Here is a 17153-nt window from a genome sequence, read left to right on the forward strand (position 1 = left end):
TTAGTTCAGCAGTCACCTCCAGAGGCCAGCCTTCCACACCACAACCCGGTCAAACAGGCTCCAACAGGACCAAGGACCTCCCCTCTGCACCACATGGCACAGCTGCAGTCTTACATCCTAGTCTCTTTCCAGCTGTGACGGCTGGGAACGCCCAAGCCACCTACAATTCTGTCAATCCTATCTCCAAAACGCACCTGGAGTCCATCACCCCTCTCCATCTCCACCCTAGTCCAGGCCACCGTGTCTCTCAGCAGGACACTCGCCTGGAGGCAACAGGCTTGCAAACGTCCCCCCACATCCATGCCTGTCCTCCTTCAATCCATTCGCCACGCAGCCCGCAGCGGGTCCTTGAAAGGTAAGCCACGCGGTTCCCCACGTAACACTCTCCAGCGGCTTCCAAGCGCAGTTACAACACAATGAGAACTCGCCACCATCTTCTACAAGACCTGGCATTCTGTGGCCCCTGATCAATTCTGGGGCCTCAGCTCCCTTCGGCCCTGAGTTCACCAAAGTCCAAATTCCCTTGCCTTCCTTTTCTTCCTTAAACACGTCAGGCATGTTCCCACCTCAGGACCCTAGAACACACGGTTCCCAAGTCCTGAAGCCCATGTTCCATCTTAGGTGGCTAACTGCTTTCTCCTCTTCCTCAGAAAGGCCTTTCCCGCCACTGTGTCTAACAGACATTCACAAACCTCACGACTCCCTCCACAGCATTCTTCAGAATTTATGTGTAGCTTTTTTCGGTTGCCTCCCCCGCAACCCCTACCCAGACACTAAGATCTGTGATGGCGAGGCCCTCTCTCACTGGTGTCCCACCGCATCCCCAGTCCTTGGCACATGGCAGAAGGCTTTCAATATATCTGTTTGAATACTTGAAAAAATTGCTAAGACCTTAAAATGGAGGTAAACATAAAATGTTTAGGACACAAATGAGAGCAGAGATACACCAGACAAGAGGAGGCAGGAGGGAGGAAACGCTAATGTGAAAGGAACTCCTTGGAGTCATGTCTAGAAGTTCACCAGATCGACAGTGTGGCTGTGGGGGTCACAACAGGACTGATGAACCTAAAATGGTTGTGTGGCGCCTCAAACCTGAATCACCAGGGCTCTCGGCAGAGCCTCACCTTAGGAAATAACTTCCACTGATTTGCACTAGAACAAATGTCTTGAAGCAAAATAAAAATATTTCAAGTAACACCAGACACTGTTTACATCTTCCAGAAGGTACAATAAGGCTGAGACACACGAGGCTTTGTCTACAGCAACTGTCTCCAAATTTGAATGGGCCCCAGACACACCTCTAGGCCTGCAGAGCACACTGCTGGGCCCACCCCCAGAGTTTCTGATTCAGCAGGTCTGGCGTGGAGCCTGGGAAATCGCATTTCTAACAAGCTCCTAGGTGGTACTGGTGTGTAGCCATGCCAAAGAACTGGACAAAAGCAGAATTGTTCAGCTTAGAGTTTAGGTTTCCCCCCTCAAAATTTGTTACCTGCTGTAACAAATTACCAGAAACTAGGGAGCTTCAAAAAAACAAATTTATTCTCTCACAGTTCAGGAGGCTAGAAGTCCAAAATCAAGGTGTTGGCAGGGTTGGCTCCTTCTGGAGGCTCTAGGGGAGAGTCCTTCCTTGCTTCTTCCCACCACTGGTAGTTGACAGCAATCCTTGGCTTGTATAGATCTTCCTCGACTTATGACGGGGTTATGTCCTGGTAAGTATATTGTTTGTTTACCCTCATGATGGCCTGGCTGACTGGGAGCTGTGGCTCACCGCCACTGCCCAGCACCACGAGAATCCTACCGCATAACGCTAGCCTAGGAAGAGATCAAAATTCAAACTTCAAAGTCCGGTTTCCACTGAATGCATATCACTTTCTCACCATCATAAAGTCGGAAAAAAAGCCACTAAGGACCAAACCTCAGCTAGGTGCTTCATGTTGCATTCTTATTTAAGGCTTGCAACTCCTCAAAAAGGCAGGAATTCTTATCCGCATTCTACAAAGGGGGACCCTGAGGCTCAGGGTTCAATGAGGTGCCACTAAGTGGCAGAGCTATTGGACCGCAGAGATGGTCTTTCTACTCTTGAATCTGTTCACCCAATTTGCTGAGAATGAGGCCGAAGAGCAGCGGTGTGGGAAAGGAGGAACTGACACCAAAGTATTATTTGGAGAGAGATGTTATTATTGGGAACATTTTCCACAACTCAGGCCCCAACAGGGGTTCTGCTGGCCTGCCCCAGAGGTTATCACATGCAAGTCCGCGTCCTCCCACGATGAGAAGGCGCCGGCCAGCCAACACTACAGCACAGGATTTCTCTGTACTTCAACATCCTGACCTTGATTGACTCCAGCCAAAAGGTCTGAAATGGATGAGGCCCCAGCATTTTTGTTTTCTTGAGGTTAATTAATATACAAGTGAAGATTTAGGGCAGGAAGGAGAATAAAATTTTACAGCACTTAATAGAGTTCTTTGTTTGTCCTAAATGATACAGCTACGGTGGAGTTTTTTGCTTGTGTTAAAACTGTCAACTTGGAATTAGAATATGTAGGTTTCAAAGTTCCAGCTCTGCCACATACAGAGCACGTGACCGTGGACAAGTCACTTAGTCCTTCATGGTCCTGACTTCCTGATCTATAAAACAGCTACCTGTTGCCTTTTGGAAATGACTTGATGAAATAATACACATGAAAGCACTCTGTAAACTATAAAGCCCCAAACCATTAAGTAGAACTTATATTATCAGACATTTATTTTGTGATGGATAAATTGAATCCCTTGATTACCCACACAATTAATTACCTTGGACATCTATAATCTCATCTTCCTTCTTCACTGCCCCTCCTCCAAAAGCCGACTTTATTGAACTTAAAAAAACATAATACTTCATCGACAACTACTTTTCAACATCAGATCAACCACGTCCCCTAACATGCCAACTTTTGTCCTTAAGCAAAAACCTTTATAGACTTTGCCTGTCCTCCAGGCCCTCCCATTCCACGCCCTCCTTCCTAAGACTATCAGAGGAGACATTTTGCTTTATAAGTAATTGGGTCAACGAGTAAAGTGCTTTAAAACAAAAATCAATGTGCTAGGCACAAAGAAATCTTTGCCTTCTCGAATACTTTATTAGTCTCTTCTTGAGTGGTTTGTCATCTATTTATTATGGAATTTAACTTAGATTTGAGTACACTCTGGCCTTCAACTCAGGGACAAGACTGGACCCTTCCACGCACACACCTATTATTACAATATTCCAAGTCCTAAACTTCCAGCATTTGCATGTTCTGCTTTACAAGCTTTTGTTTTTGTGACTAAATGTGTGGGAATAAACCCAAACCACATTAATGATAACCCCGTTAAATATAAACTAGCGTGCAATTATCCAAAATGCTAACACAAACAAAAAGGGGAAAAAAACCAGGAAACCCTGATTGATTATATGTTCCTGGAGGCTTTTAAAAACCAAACGAAAATAAAAATAGTTTGTAAAGGAGAGTAATAGCTAATGATTTTATGATTCCTACATGTGATACTAAGCAGTCTGTTCGAGCCCCACAGTGTCTGTGAAAAGTCTGGTTTTTAAATTGCATGTAGGCTGAAACTTGAGTAGGTCAGATATTTTTTTGAAGTAGAAAATGGGTGGTGGTGACCCTTGGAGAAATTCACAAAATTATGTGAAGTAACAGATTCTCATAAAAACATCTGGTTTTCAACACTCTCCCTCAGATGGTGACATTTTGCACAGCCCCCCAAGGAGAAAATGAAACAAAAGGGGTGTGGTGTAGTCCCTGTACACGTGCTGATAAACCAGCTCTCTGGATGGATAAAAAAAGCCCTGAATTGTAAAGCTGGCTGATTCCCGTGGTGTAAATTCTCCCAGCATGATCGACCTGAGGTTACCAACCAGCTCACAGACGCCTCAGTCATCTACCAAGTTCAGACGAGCAGCCACAGCAGACTATGGGGTCTAGCAGAAACCCAGCTTAGAAGCCAGAGAAACCAGGGTTCGACTTCTAGTTCTAGGTTCCAGTTATGAGGTATTAGGAAGCTTCCTTAACCCGTCCAAGCCCCAGTCTCCACAGCTCTAAAATGGACACAATCCATTTCACAGCACTGCCGCGCAAATAAAACGAAGCAACGCATGTGAGGCACACAGCACGTAAGAGGTGCTCAGGACGCCAGACTTGTCACCTCCCCTCGGAGGGGGGAATGTGGGATGAGGAGTGCAACTTACACAACCTGTCACTTTAACCCTGAGACAGGGACCGGAGGAACACTCAAGTCGGGAGAACTGAGGAAGGAGGTGGTAACTGCTTTACCAAGTAAAGGGTCTGAAGTGACTGCTGGGTGCAAATAAAAGACTAGAGAGCTGGCGGAGGCGGTGGCGGGAGAGATCAGTTACGAGGATCAGTGGGGCTTTGAGGAGAAAGGTATCCTAACAGGACTTTCAAGAAGCTTTGCTGAGGTCCTGGGATGAAGTTTCCTTACTAACACTGTCAGGAAATTTGGGTTTGGTTTGGTTCTGTGGTCGCTCTACAGAAGGAGCTGCTCCACTTTGCTGCGAGCCGGGCTAAGGCCCATGGCCAGCAGTCCCCGACCTGTGAGGGATCAGTGTTAGGCCAGGGGTGAGCACAGACCCACAGAGAAGGAAGAAAGTCAATCCCAGGGGAGGGTGCTCAGCGCCAAACTCGAGGGCTCTGCAGGGTGACAGGTCTGAAAGGAAGGGGTGTCTTGTGGAGGGTGGTGGGGACCCTTCCCGCAGAGAAGCCTGCGAGTGCCAGAGCCCGGGGCGCCCTTTGGAAAGTGGCCCAGTATGGAAGGGACAGGTGCGGGGGGCGGGCAGGGGGGTTGCAGCGGCGGCCAGGGGGCGGCCATGGCTGCCTCTCAAGAAGTACAAGGAACTTAAAACTGACAGGATTGGACGTGGATTTCAGAAAGGTCCCTTGGTCAGCCGGGGGAGAAGGGGTTGGCGGGTCCAAACAGAAGCCAGGAGCCTCCAGAAGGCAAGGACCCGTGAGGGCGGGCCAGGGGACCAGTGCGTACCTCCGGGGTACACGGCACTGGACTGGAGCAGCAGTCACACACTTTTGCTGTAAGGAGCCAGAGAATAAAGGGTTTAGGCTTTTCGGGTCACGTGGTCGCTACCGCAACCACTCAATTCTGTCTCTGTAGCACAACCGGGCAGCCAAAGACAAAACAGAAGTGAACAGGCGGGGCTGTTTCCCCGAAAACGTTACTTATAAAGAGCCAGTGGACCAGATCTGGCCTGTGGGCCGTAGAGTCTGCATACCCCTGGGCTCAGGGGAAAGAGTGATGCTGAGATACAGAGGGTCCACACAAAGGAAACACGCCGGGGAAGGAGGTATTATTAGTATTCCCATTTCATGGATGGGAATCTAGCCACAAAGTCAGTGGCAGAGCCAGAGCCACACACACGGTTCCTGCGGGGGCCAGGCTCGTGTTCCCGTCCCGCCACGATCCAAACAACGTAGGGCATGTAAAGCTCCAGATGCCCAAGACCTGGCAAAAGTGACAGCAGTTAGATGTGGCTGAGAAGAGGCAAGCAGGGCAGGCGCTGAGGGCGGGCCTGAACACTGCAGTCACAGGAACCTCCCTCCACCCCGCACTGTCCTCTGGGCCCTCACGCAGAGGTCCTCCTGGGATGACAGAAGGGCAGAAACCCAAATAAGGAAACTGCAGGGTTAGCAGTGCCCTGAGAGGTCATGTAGGCCACCTTCTGCCCAGTTCAGCTGAAGCCAGTTTGACCAGTATTTTTGAGCCTGACTCACAAACCACAGCACGGCGGAGTGAAGTGGCTAAGAGCACAGACTGCCCAGTGTGAATCCAGCTCCCATGTACAGGCTGAGGGACCCTGGGCAAGTAACTTAACCTCTCTGTGCTTCAGAATGGGGGTGATGGAGCAGTGCTGTCTAAGGGTTGATATGAACTTGCTTAGTCCCCATAAAGTGCTTAGAATAATGCCTGGGACATGTTTGTTAGAGGAAAATACTGTGTCAAGGCACAGAGCCAGGTCCCGCAGGGAAGAGCATGAAGTGGCCCTGCCTGGTGGGGCTCAAACAAGCTCACCTCTAACCAGGCACTCATCACTGGAATAAATGGCCTGTTTACACTTGTCTCCCAACACAGACAAGGACCAGGTTTTATGTCTGTATCTCCCGTGACAGCACAGAGGCACCTCAATTGATATTCACTATGTTCACTGTTTGTTGCATAAATGATACAAGGCATTAAGTCTCAACACCAGAATTTCCTTACAATATACCTGACAGAAAACAAAGCACCGGGGTCACCCTTTGCCAGCTCGGTGACCTTGGATTCCTGCCCCTCAGTGCTGTTAGAGCACTGAAATCAATGTCTTCAAAAGTACTTTGTAAACTGGAAGGCCCTTGAGCAACAGAGGAGGTTACTACAGACTGCTTCCACCTTGGGGGTGGTGCTGGCTGGGGCTGACCGCCTCACCAGGCAGTGGCCACCAGCTTGGACAGCCTCCTGAAGTTGTCAGTCCAGCTGTGACACCTCCACGGCTGTAGGGAGCACAGCTGAAGGGGTTTTTTAAAGTTCTCCCTTACACCGAGGGAAACCCATCCATTCATTCATCAGGGCACGTCCTGCCAACTGAAGCCGCACGGACACGCTTCACACCGCTTCTGCGCCTGATTGCAAGGTTAGGTCATCCACACATCCCTGAGCTAAACGCACCTGGCCTCCACAGCAGGCCACAGGCCTGAGAGGCTCAGAGCACTTGACCTGGAAAGCAGCAGCACTCATCCGTCCCAGCCCTTTAATCCCATAAGGAAACTGAGGCAGGGGTGAAGCGACCCCTCCAGGGTTAGCGGCCACGGCACGGGCAGGCCCGGAATCCAGGGTTGCCAAGTACCGGTTTGGCCTTCCTGATCCACATCACGAAACCTCACCCAGCCTCACCTACCTTTCCTACCAAGGCCACCTGCCCCTGGCCCTCTCCCTACCACATGACTCTCCTTCCATGGAAGGAAGTCTATGCAGGCGGAGCTTTCTGGGACAGCTACGGGGATGCAGTGTAGGGCCCTGCTGCAGCTTCCCTCACCCCTCCTGGAGGGCAAAAGGCTACCCTGGAACGCGCTGCCCTCTCTGGGCACTTGCCAGCAGTGAGTAGGCTTCCGATCTATTGCCCCTTCTGAGTTCGCCCGCAGCATTACAGGCCTGGTGACAGCAAGGAGGAGGGCGGTGGGTGACCTCGGGCCCCTCAACCTCAGCCCCTGGCGAGGCACAGCCTCCGTCAGGTCTTGGGTACGCATCCTGGCCAGGGCCTGGGCTGGCCTAGGACTGCAGCTCTGGCTTCCATAATTCATGTTGCTGGAAAGATGGCTCAACAATAACCGGGGTTTGCTTACTGCTGAGGAGATCAAAGTCCTTCACAGACTTCTGCAATCCTACAGGTCAGGCAGCTCACCGCCAGGGCACAGAGTGGTGACTTGCCTCAAGTCACAAAACAAGTTGTGACAGAGTTAGAAAACGTCCAATTCCCCTCTCTTACTCCCGGGCTGTGGATCTCCTAGTCAGCTCACATTTTTCTTTTCAGTAAAGACAGAGACTACAGTCAGAGGACGAGCCCAGGTTTCACCCCAAGAGGGAGATGCAGAGGGAGAGGCAGTTAGAAGCTCCAAGTCTGTAGGGCAGTCGGTTCGAGCCTGAGCTCTGCCCCAGGGCTGAGTGACCTTGAGCAGGTTACTCAACATCTCAGAGCCCCCGTTTTCTGGCCTTACAATAGGAGCAACCACAGTACCTGTAAAGCCTGCCTCCTCAAAGTGCAGCCTATTTGCATCCCAGGAAACTAGTCAGAAAAGAAGAATCAAGGTCCCTCCCAGACCTACAGGATCAGAATCTCCCTTTTATCCCAGATGATTCTAAACGCACATTTGAGAAGCCCAGATATAAAGCATTTATCACATGCCTACAGTCAGCCCTCAATAATAAATGTAAGTGCAATTAGCACTTGAAAGAGCCCAACACACAGGCCAAGGCCCTCATGAGGAAACAGACCCAGAAAGGCTGATCAACTTGCCCAGGGTCCTACGGTAGCACCAGGATTCGAACCCAAGCTTCTGTACCACATGCCCTCTTTCCATTTAAGACCTAACTCACCACGGGGTACAACACTAACTCAGGTGTTCTAAGAAGCAAAACCCTCATGTTTTAAAATAACACCCTGGTCACTGCGCACACCTCCTGTCACACCTCGACGCTAGCACTTCTGGGCAGTGTCTGCCAATCAGAAGCTCTCTAGGAAGTAGAGTGAGCCAGGACTGCTGCCAGCTGCTGCCTGAGATGAAATTTTTAAAGAGAAAGGAAGCCTTAAAACACACCTTATAAATTTACACTCCCTCTCACCTATTAACACCTTCCTCATGCAGCACTCACTGCCCAGCAGAGAACACCACAGGGCGTCAAGCTAGAAGGCATCTTTTTGGCTTCCCACATGACACATAGCCTGAGAGCAAACCCTAGTGTGCTGTCTTCCCAGGGCTGGAGCCCTGTTCGCAAGGCCCATGGTCCTGGGTTCCCTAGACACTCCAACAGAAGGGAGATGGGTAAGCAGCAGCAGAGCTGGGGGCCCCAAAGAGGCCAAATGTGCAGGGATGACTAGGAAAGCGGGTCTCGAATCACAACAGTAAGACTCACCTGCCGTATCCAGGACAAACATTTACAGAAACCGCTCCAAATGATCCCTGCTTACTTGTGTGCAAGGCACAGTGACACAGTCGAGTGGCAGAGGGAAGAGGCTAGGCTGGATGTCAAAGATCCGGGTTCCTATCCTGGCCAACACCGGGTTTGTGAAAGAACCTACACATAGGGTGGCTGTGGGGATTAAATGTGATGAACGTCAAATATCTAGCCCAGAGCACAGAGATGGTGTCATCATTCTATCGACCTATCTATGCTAAGGCCTGGGCACAGAAATTTTCTTGTCTGTCGTATTTCAAAGTTTGGAAGTCCAAGCAATAACTGTGATTGGTTTTACAAGTGTCCAGATGGAAGTAACAAAAAATAAAGGGTTTCAAGATTTCAGATCAGGAAATACTGATTTTTATATAGCCATAACAAACCCGATAGATGAAATCTCAAGTTCATTAAAAAAGGGGCAGATTTCAGATCCACTAGAGCCATGCTTTCCAAACTTTTATTTCTATATGAATCATCTGGGGATCTTGTTAAAATGCAGATCTGGACTTAAGTAATCTAGAGGAGGGCCCGAGAGTTTGCATTTCTAAGAGCTCCAGTGAAGCCAAAGGTCCAAGAGCCCACACTTTTGAGCAGCAAGGTTCTATAGACTTCCTTAAGTAGCAAGAGACAAATCTAAGGAAAGCCCAATTTGATTTAAAAACTACATGCTGGGGCCGGCCCCATGGCTTAGCAGTTAAGTGTGCGTGCTCTGCTGCTGGCGGCCCGGGTTCGGATCCCAGGCGGGCACCGACACACCGCTTCTCCGGCCATGCTGAGGCCGCGTCCCACATACAGCAACTAGAAGGATGTGCAGCTGTGACGTATAACTATCTACTGGGGCTTTGGGGGAAAAAAATAAATAAAATTTAAAAAAAAAATTAAAAAATAAAATAAATAAAAACTACATGCCGGCAGAACATCCCTGAAGTAGTGTATGGAACCACCCAGGCCAGCAGGGTTTCTCAAAGGGAGGCACACCAGAAAGCAACTGGCATTCTTTAAGAGGGCCCCGGGCCTTATTCAAATGAGTCTGTACCCTACATCACACCTTGTCTAGGCAGATGAAAATACTCTCTAGAGATCATGAAAGCAGCACGCATCTGAGAAAACTCTTGAAAGCATCACAGTGCCGGAAACAAAGCGTCCTAGGATATTTCAAGTTCATTGCCACTCCAACAGGTAGTGGCCAAGCTACCTCTTCAAGGCCTTTCTGAAATCACTGTTTTACCCGTTTCCCTCCTCTTTGTACATTAAATTCGATGCTGTTTCTGTTGACAGCCGTAATTTTTTAAAAAATGCCTATCAAGTTGCCAGATATGGATAATTCCAAAGTAGTAAGATGAATGTGACTGTCAGAAAGGGAAGCATCTTACATTGACCAGCTCACCTTAACGTGTGTGTTGAGGGGAGATCGACAAAACATCTAAGGGGCTCATATCTATAGGATCAGAGTAAATTCTGGCTAGGCTTTAGATCAGAATACCAACACACTAGATCCCCCACATCCCCCGAAATGAGAGTCTTGGAGACAAAGTGTCAGGTAATTTGATCTCCAGCTGCTTTTAGCACAGGAACACATCTGTCTACCAGGAGACACAGGCCAGCCTTGCACACTGGCTTAGAATAACATGTATGTTTATTACAATTCCTGTCATGACCCTCTGGACCAGCTGGGCTTACATTCAAACTACGGAGTCTTTATAAGCCAGGGTGTGATGTCGAGCAGTTAACATCATGCTGCCCAGAGACTGCTGAGTGCGCACCACCAGCCCAGAGAGGAAGGGACTCCCTGCTGTGCACTCACCCGCTAATGGGGAGACTTGACAAGAAGTGCCAGGGCCGGACTGTCACCTGTGCCCAGCATCACTAATTCATCCGTGCAGTCACGAGGCTGCTTCCCCGGCTCCACACCCCCGCCTGCAGCCCCTGTGCACTCACTGCTATGCTACCTACGAAGCAGGGTCATGATTTCACCCACTTGGGAAGAAAGAGACTCAGAACAAACTTCTGGATGAGCAGGCTTGTTCTTCCCCATTGGTACATTGGGGGAGGAAGTTAAGTTTTCCAACAGGCCACCTTCTTACTCAGGCCAGAGCAAGCCTGACCCTTCAGATGAGCAGCACACAAGAGAGGCTGTAACCAAAAACGCTGTCTCTTCTCATCTTAAGGCCTGCAAAATGCTGGCAAGGTCCCATCCCAGAAGGGGAAACTGAGGCCCCAGGAGGTTAAACTAACTGAGCCAAGGTGAAGTCAGTGCTATAACTAACTTCACAGGAGGCCTTATCAACTAACAAGAGAGGTCACTCCCAGGAAACAGGCCTGCATCCCCCCTCCACTCCGGTCCTCTTCCAATCTCCAGTCCCTCTGCCTGACACAGACTTAACTCTCAACTGTCCATTGAACATATAGCCCCTTGAACATATGGCGACAAGCTCCAACTATTCCCTGAACACCACGCAAATGTCCAACATTTCATGTTTTTGCTAAGATGTCTCATACCTCCAGATGACTTAAGCTAGCAAAAACAGCAAGCTTTTAACTAACTCTAACAAATTCATCCTGGAATGGAAAAAAGCATCCTCAAGCCCTATTTCCTCCCTGTCCCTCACCCCCAGGATCCGGTGCTAGGAAATGTAAAGACTTTCCATTTCTTAGGAAAACGCCAAGTTTTTCTGGGATGCAGGAATACTTTGAGCGCAGGCGGGAACTTCTTAGGAGGGATGCATGGCGAGTCTGCGACAAATTGAGGCTCACACGCGCCGCTCAGCCGCCGGCCGGACCCACTGCTCGACTCTGCGCCCCGCCAAGTCTTGCCTGGCGTGGGGAGAGCGCGTCTCTGGGTCTGGACCAGGCTTCTGGAAGTTCGTGATCTCCTCCTTGTAATGGGAGGTTCTGGGGCCGCTTTTTAATAGGCTCCCGCAACTCCTAACTCCGGACCCAGTGCATGAGCGTGGTCTTCTGCTCTGCGAGTGCCGGGCTCGTGCACACACGTGTGAACGCACATTCCCTGAGGACTCTCTTTCGCGTGCCCTTGTGGTTCGGAATTCGGGCCAGAAGCCCAGGGATCCGGAAGGGCGCGGGATGGTGGGAGCGACCCCGGCCGGGAGGGCCGCGGGGTTGCGCGCGCGGGGCGTCCAGGATACTCACCGGGACCTCTGCAGCTGCTCAAAGGCGCTAGTGCTGCCCCCCTGGCCCGGCTGCTCCAGGGAGCAGTAGTTCTGCGAGGTCTGCCTGGAGAAAGCGATGGGCAGGATTCCCTGAGTGAACGAGTTGAGGCGGCCCCGGCTGCCGCCCCCACTCCCGGGCGTCCCGGAGCCCAAGAAGGCAACCGCTGGCACCTGCACGCTGGTAAAGGCATCGTCCTCCTCCAGCTCTTCCCGCCCGGCGCCCCCGGGCCCGTCGGGCTGCTGCGGCTGAGCGCAGGCGGCGATGGGCGCCGGCCGTGGCAGCTGCCACTGCTCCCCCGACGCCCGGCCCGCGCCCAGGGAGCTCGAGAACCCCCGGGCCGCCCCGGGGCCGGCCACCATCGCGTGGCCGCCGGGAGCCAGGGGCGGCAGCAACGAGGGCTGCGGGAGGCAGGGGCCCGATCCAGCTGCTAACGCCGCCGCCGCCGCCGCCGCGCCGGCCGCGGAGAGCGCGCTGCAGCCGCCCCGCTCGGCGGCGGCGAACAGGCTGAGCCGAGTCCTCGTGCCGCAGGCGCTGCCGGCGCCGGGCTTGGCCGCGCCGCTCTCCTCGCCGCCGCCGCCGCCCCACTCCTCGTCCTGCGGCGGCGGCCGGCCGTCCAGTGAGATGTTGGTGAGGAAGGAGAGGGCAGCCTGGCGGCGCCGCGGGTCCATGCGCGGCTTCCTGGGGGGCTCGGGCGGCGGCAGGGCCGGCGCGGCGGCCGCGGGCTGAGGCTGCTGCTGCGGCTGTTGCAATCCGCTGGCGCTCGCGGCGTCGGTGCCGGCGCTGCTGCTGCTGCTGCTGCTGCCGCTGCAGGCGGCCGCGGTGGCGGCAACCGCCGCCATTGTGTCCGTCTGCGGCGATATTTCCGCGATGCCCCGAGAAGCGAGCGGCGCCCGAGTGTTAAGCGGCGGGCGCGAGCGCCGGCGACCCGGGATGGGCAGGGCGCGGGGAGCGGGCGGCGTGCGCGGCGGCCCGGCCCCCGCGCGGGCGGGCCATGCTCGCCCCTCTGTGCTCCGGCGGGGGGCGCCGCCGCTCCGGCCCACGCGCGCGGCTCGCTCGCTGGCTGGCCGCCTAGGCGTTGGGTGCCCGGCCCTCCCCGCCCCCGCGGTCTCCCCTCCTGGGCCCGGGCGTCCGTATTTATAGGTGCGCGCGCCCCGCGCTCGCGCCCCGAAGCGCTCTTTGCAATAACACAGTATCACGTGTGGGGAATGAAACCTGGGAGGAAAACAAAGCCGCAGGCGGCGGCCGCGGAGGCACGCGGCGGGAGGCGAGGGGCCGGGGAAGGAGGAAGAGGAGGACGAAGGGAAAGCCGGGCGCGCGGCGGGGCGGGGGCTCGGCCGGGCGGTGTAGGTAGTCCGAGCTTCCTGCGGGCAGAGTTGGTGGCTCCCGGGGAGCGCGCGGGAGCCAGAGGAGGGAGGCGAGCACGTTTCCCCGCCGCGTTCGGACTGGAATTGGGGGTGCGAAATGAACCCCGTGAGTCACGGCGTGAGGGTGTGGTCCCGGGAGAGTGGTGAGTCTGCAGGACAGTTACTCGGAGCGACGCAGAGATTCGGCCCGCGAGCTAGTTAACTGGACTCGCGCTACCGTTGAGTCCGGAGAAATAGGTCCTAATTAATAGTTACACAGGTAGGTCCACAACCCCTTGTGTGGGCAGTCCCCCCTTAAAGGTGTCGCTAACCAGTGAGGTTGTGTCTCACGCCTTCGCAGGCCGAGGATGCAGCCCCTGAGAAAAATGAACGCCCGGGGATGCATAAGAGCCCAGGCGGGTGAACATCTTCGTGTGGCCACTCATTTACATATCCTCATTTGATGTTGCTGTCACTTTTCATCTCTTTCATCTCTTTCATCAACACATTTTTACTTTGGCCATGAAATGTGCTCCGTTTTCTATGAAGACCGAGGTAGGCTAAAATGGCCTCACACCTTTTCCCCTTGTCACCTTGCAAATTTTTGTGGATCATGATCTCTTTTTCTCCCATATAAACTGGGAACAATATAGACAGTTACTTTCTGTCGTTTCTTTCATAAACATCTGTTTGGAACCCACCATAACGATGGGTTCCTGCCCGAGGACGCGGTGACTCTTCCAGAGGGGCAGCTCCGGGTCTGGGAGGAGTCACAGAATGCTGTATCCCAGCCCCACCCCGACAAATGCCTGTCTTGGTGGTTGGGGGTGGGGGCATCAGGAGCAATCTGAAAACGGGTGTGGGTTTCCCTACGCGGTTTGGATGACTTACCAAATGCAATAAGGAACAATCGTTACACTGAATTAAGCTCTGCGATATCTAAGAAAATTCTCCACACTTTTCTGAGGGAGAAGCAATGTGTTTAAGATCAACGGATTAATTTAATTAAAGGTTTAAATTTAGCCCTGGAGCTAATGGGTAACTCTACAATGAAATTCCACTCCATTTCAAGTTCAGGAAAGTAAGTTGAGTACTGTAGAGCAAATACAGCCTGTCCAGAGCCGTGCGCCAGCCTGGAGGGGGAGGTATGGGGGAGTTTCAGGTTACGTTTGCTTAGGACAAACGTGGCTCGTGGCGCTTTACATGAACAATTGTTGTTCACTTTTTCTTTTATGCCATTTTTAGGCCTTTTGAGAAAGTGGAGCCTGGTGTCTATGTAAAGCAGCTTTACAGCAGTTAAGTCCAAGTTTGGTGACCAGCTCTGAAGTTTCATTACTTTAACTAACTACCTTGAAACTTCCAAGCTGCTTTATTACAATTAACTTAATTCACCTGACCACTGGCCTGGTTGTGCTGTCAGGCAGTGTTAAATGAAAGACACCGACTCGGCACACGTAAAATGAAAACTTTTTTTTATCACAAAAGTGATGTGTTAATTGTAGAACATTTAGAGAGTAAGATAAGCAAAGAGAAGTAGAAAAAAAAAAAGCATCACTAACAATCTCATCTCCTATGGAAATAACTTAAAATTTTGATTTCTGTCCTGTGTGTATTTTTAAACAAAAATGAAATCGGGCTGTGTCTTGTAGTTTTTGCTTGCTGTGTTGCAGTCATCTTTCCATTTAGAATATTCTTCTGTAGCATCGTTTTAATGACTGCGTAGTGTCCAGTTTAATGGAGAGACTATAATTATTAGACCTGTACCCTACATTGAACACTTTTTCTCTTGTAAAGAGTGGTGATGACATCCTTTGTCTTTCTAAATCTTGCTACCATACAATATTATTTTCTTATGTTAAATAGATGCTGGGGCAAATGGCCTGTCATGTTTTTAAGGCTCTTCATCCAGAAAAGTTGTTCCAATCTGCTTCCTCACACTCCTGCTGGCACTGAGTATTGAAATTTTTTCATCAATATTCATTTCTTTGCCCATTTGATGCAACTCTTTGCCTGTCTTAAGTATCAAGTATGCAAACTAATTTCAAATGTTTATTAAAGCACCAAACGAGAATCAATGTCTATTTAACCTCCAAACTGCTCCCGTGATCCTCTTATGGAGATCATGGGAGATAAGGATTAATCGTTTACCTACTGTGTGCCAGCCACAAAAATATTTCTAATCCTTAAGACCACCCTGCAAAGGTGGAGGGGCATTGTCATCAATATTTAGCAGATGAGGCTCAGAAAAATTAAATAATTAGCCCAAGGTCACCTAGCTCTTAAAGTGGCTGGGCGGGTATGGGTCTTACTCCAAGACCCATACATGTTCTTGCGCCCTCTGCTGGTGAGGATGTTTTATGGAGGGGGCCACCTCCAGATTTAGTCTTGATTTGTACTTGAGAGTCAACTGTAATGGAAATAATACAAGCTTTGGAGGAGAGGATCTGGGTTTTAAGAGCAAATCTCTTAACCTCTCAGAGCCAGTTTCCTCTACGGGTTATTCTAAGGTACAAATGAGACTGCATGAGAAGCATTTTATAAACCTTAAAGTACTTTAAAAAAATGTCATTTATACTATCCTAATCTACTTACTCTCTGAATTATTCCAAATTCACTTATTTTTCACCTGTTTATTAACTGATCAAATATTACTGAGCAACTTCCATGTGCGTATCACCACCTTGCTACAAAAGGGATAAAAAGAAGTGTGCCCTTGAGCACTGTGCCCTCTATAGTGAAAACAATGGAAAACAGAAGCTCAGGACACATTTAAATAAAAATGCAAGGCCAACTCTGATTAAGTGATCAAATAAGTAATCCGATTAGGACTGTAAATGTTATCAGAATGTGAAAAAGAAGATTTTTATATGAGGTGAGGCCTGTGGAGGAGGCCTCAGGGAGGAGCCAGGATTTAAACTGACCAGGGAGACATGGAGGGAAGGGGGAGGACACGTCAGGAAGAGGAAGTTCTGCGTAGATTCCCCTCGGGTTGCAGGCATAGAGGACTAGAACCTGAAATGTAATTCTAGGTGTGCCAAGTTTTTCTTTCCATTTACCTTCATATTGCCCCTTCCAAGCACCCATTCTAAAAACTCTTTTTGCATGCACCAGCTATTGTGATTGACACATACAGAAGTTAATAAAAAAAAAAAAAAGAAAGAAAAAGAACCTACAAGTAATCAGTGACTCTTTAAAAAAAATAACTCAGGGCGCCGGCCCAGTGGCACAGCAGTTAAGTGTGCGCACTCAGCTGCGGAGGCCCAGGATTCTCAGGTTCGGATCCCGGGCACGCACCAACGTGCTACTTGTCAAGCCATGATATGGCGGCGTCCCGTATAAAGTAGAGGAAGATGGGCACGGATGTTAGCCCAGGGCCAGTCTTCCTAGGGAAAAAGAGGAGGGTTGGCATTGGATGTTAGCTCAGGGCTAATCTTCCTCACAAAAAAATAAATAAATAGTTCAGGAGACCAAGAAGTCCGAAAAATTAGTTTAGAGATGACAGTGGCTATCACTCATAGCAGAAACCATCGGATACTGTGAAAATAACCAGGGGTTTGGATGCCAGCTTAGGTTCTTACAAGCTTGTGACTTTTTGGGGCTCCAGGTTGGGAAAATTACAAACTTTTTATGTTAGTTGCCTCATCTGTAAAGGTAGGTTTAGAAATATTTTGTCTTGCAGAGTTGTAAGGATTAGTGATAATATAAATTATGTAACTAGCAGAGTATCTTAAGTGGCTAACTATTTTTAGAAAAATGCAAAATATAGAAGATGCACATAACAAAGGCCAGGATGTTTGAGGTTCTAGGTTTTTGTAGTTTTCACTAGTCCTGCCAGGCAGGCAGGACCATGAGAAACTTCAGCTGCCAGCTCCAGTTCAGATTGGATTATCTTACTGCGTGTTCCACAAACGTGCAGGCTGC

The 17153-nt window shown here is 50.5% G+C and overlaps 1 protein-coding gene across 1 annotated transcript in view; it reads right to left on the reverse strand.

Moving 5' to 3' along the window:
• Positions 1-12830, reverse strand: part of CABLES1 (Cdk5 and Abl enzyme substrate 1) — a 110869-nt gene extending 98039 nt beyond the window's left edge. Inside the window, exon 1 of the mRNA XM_004421121.3 lies at positions 11869-12830. Within this exon, the coding sequence (XP_004421178.2) occupies positions 11869-12728 (860 nt within the window). The 5' untranslated portion in view covers positions 12729-12830. The remainder of the gene's footprint in view (positions 1-11868) is intronic.
• Between the last annotated feature and the right edge of the window lie 4323 nt (positions 12831-17153).

This window comes from Ceratotherium simum, chromosome 14 (assembly GCF_057802395.1).
Source record: "Ceratotherium simum simum isolate JZ-2026a chromosome 14, ASM5780239v1, whole genome shotgun sequence".
Lineage (NCBI taxonomy): Eukaryota > Metazoa > Chordata > Mammalia > Perissodactyla > Rhinocerotidae > Ceratotherium > Ceratotherium simum.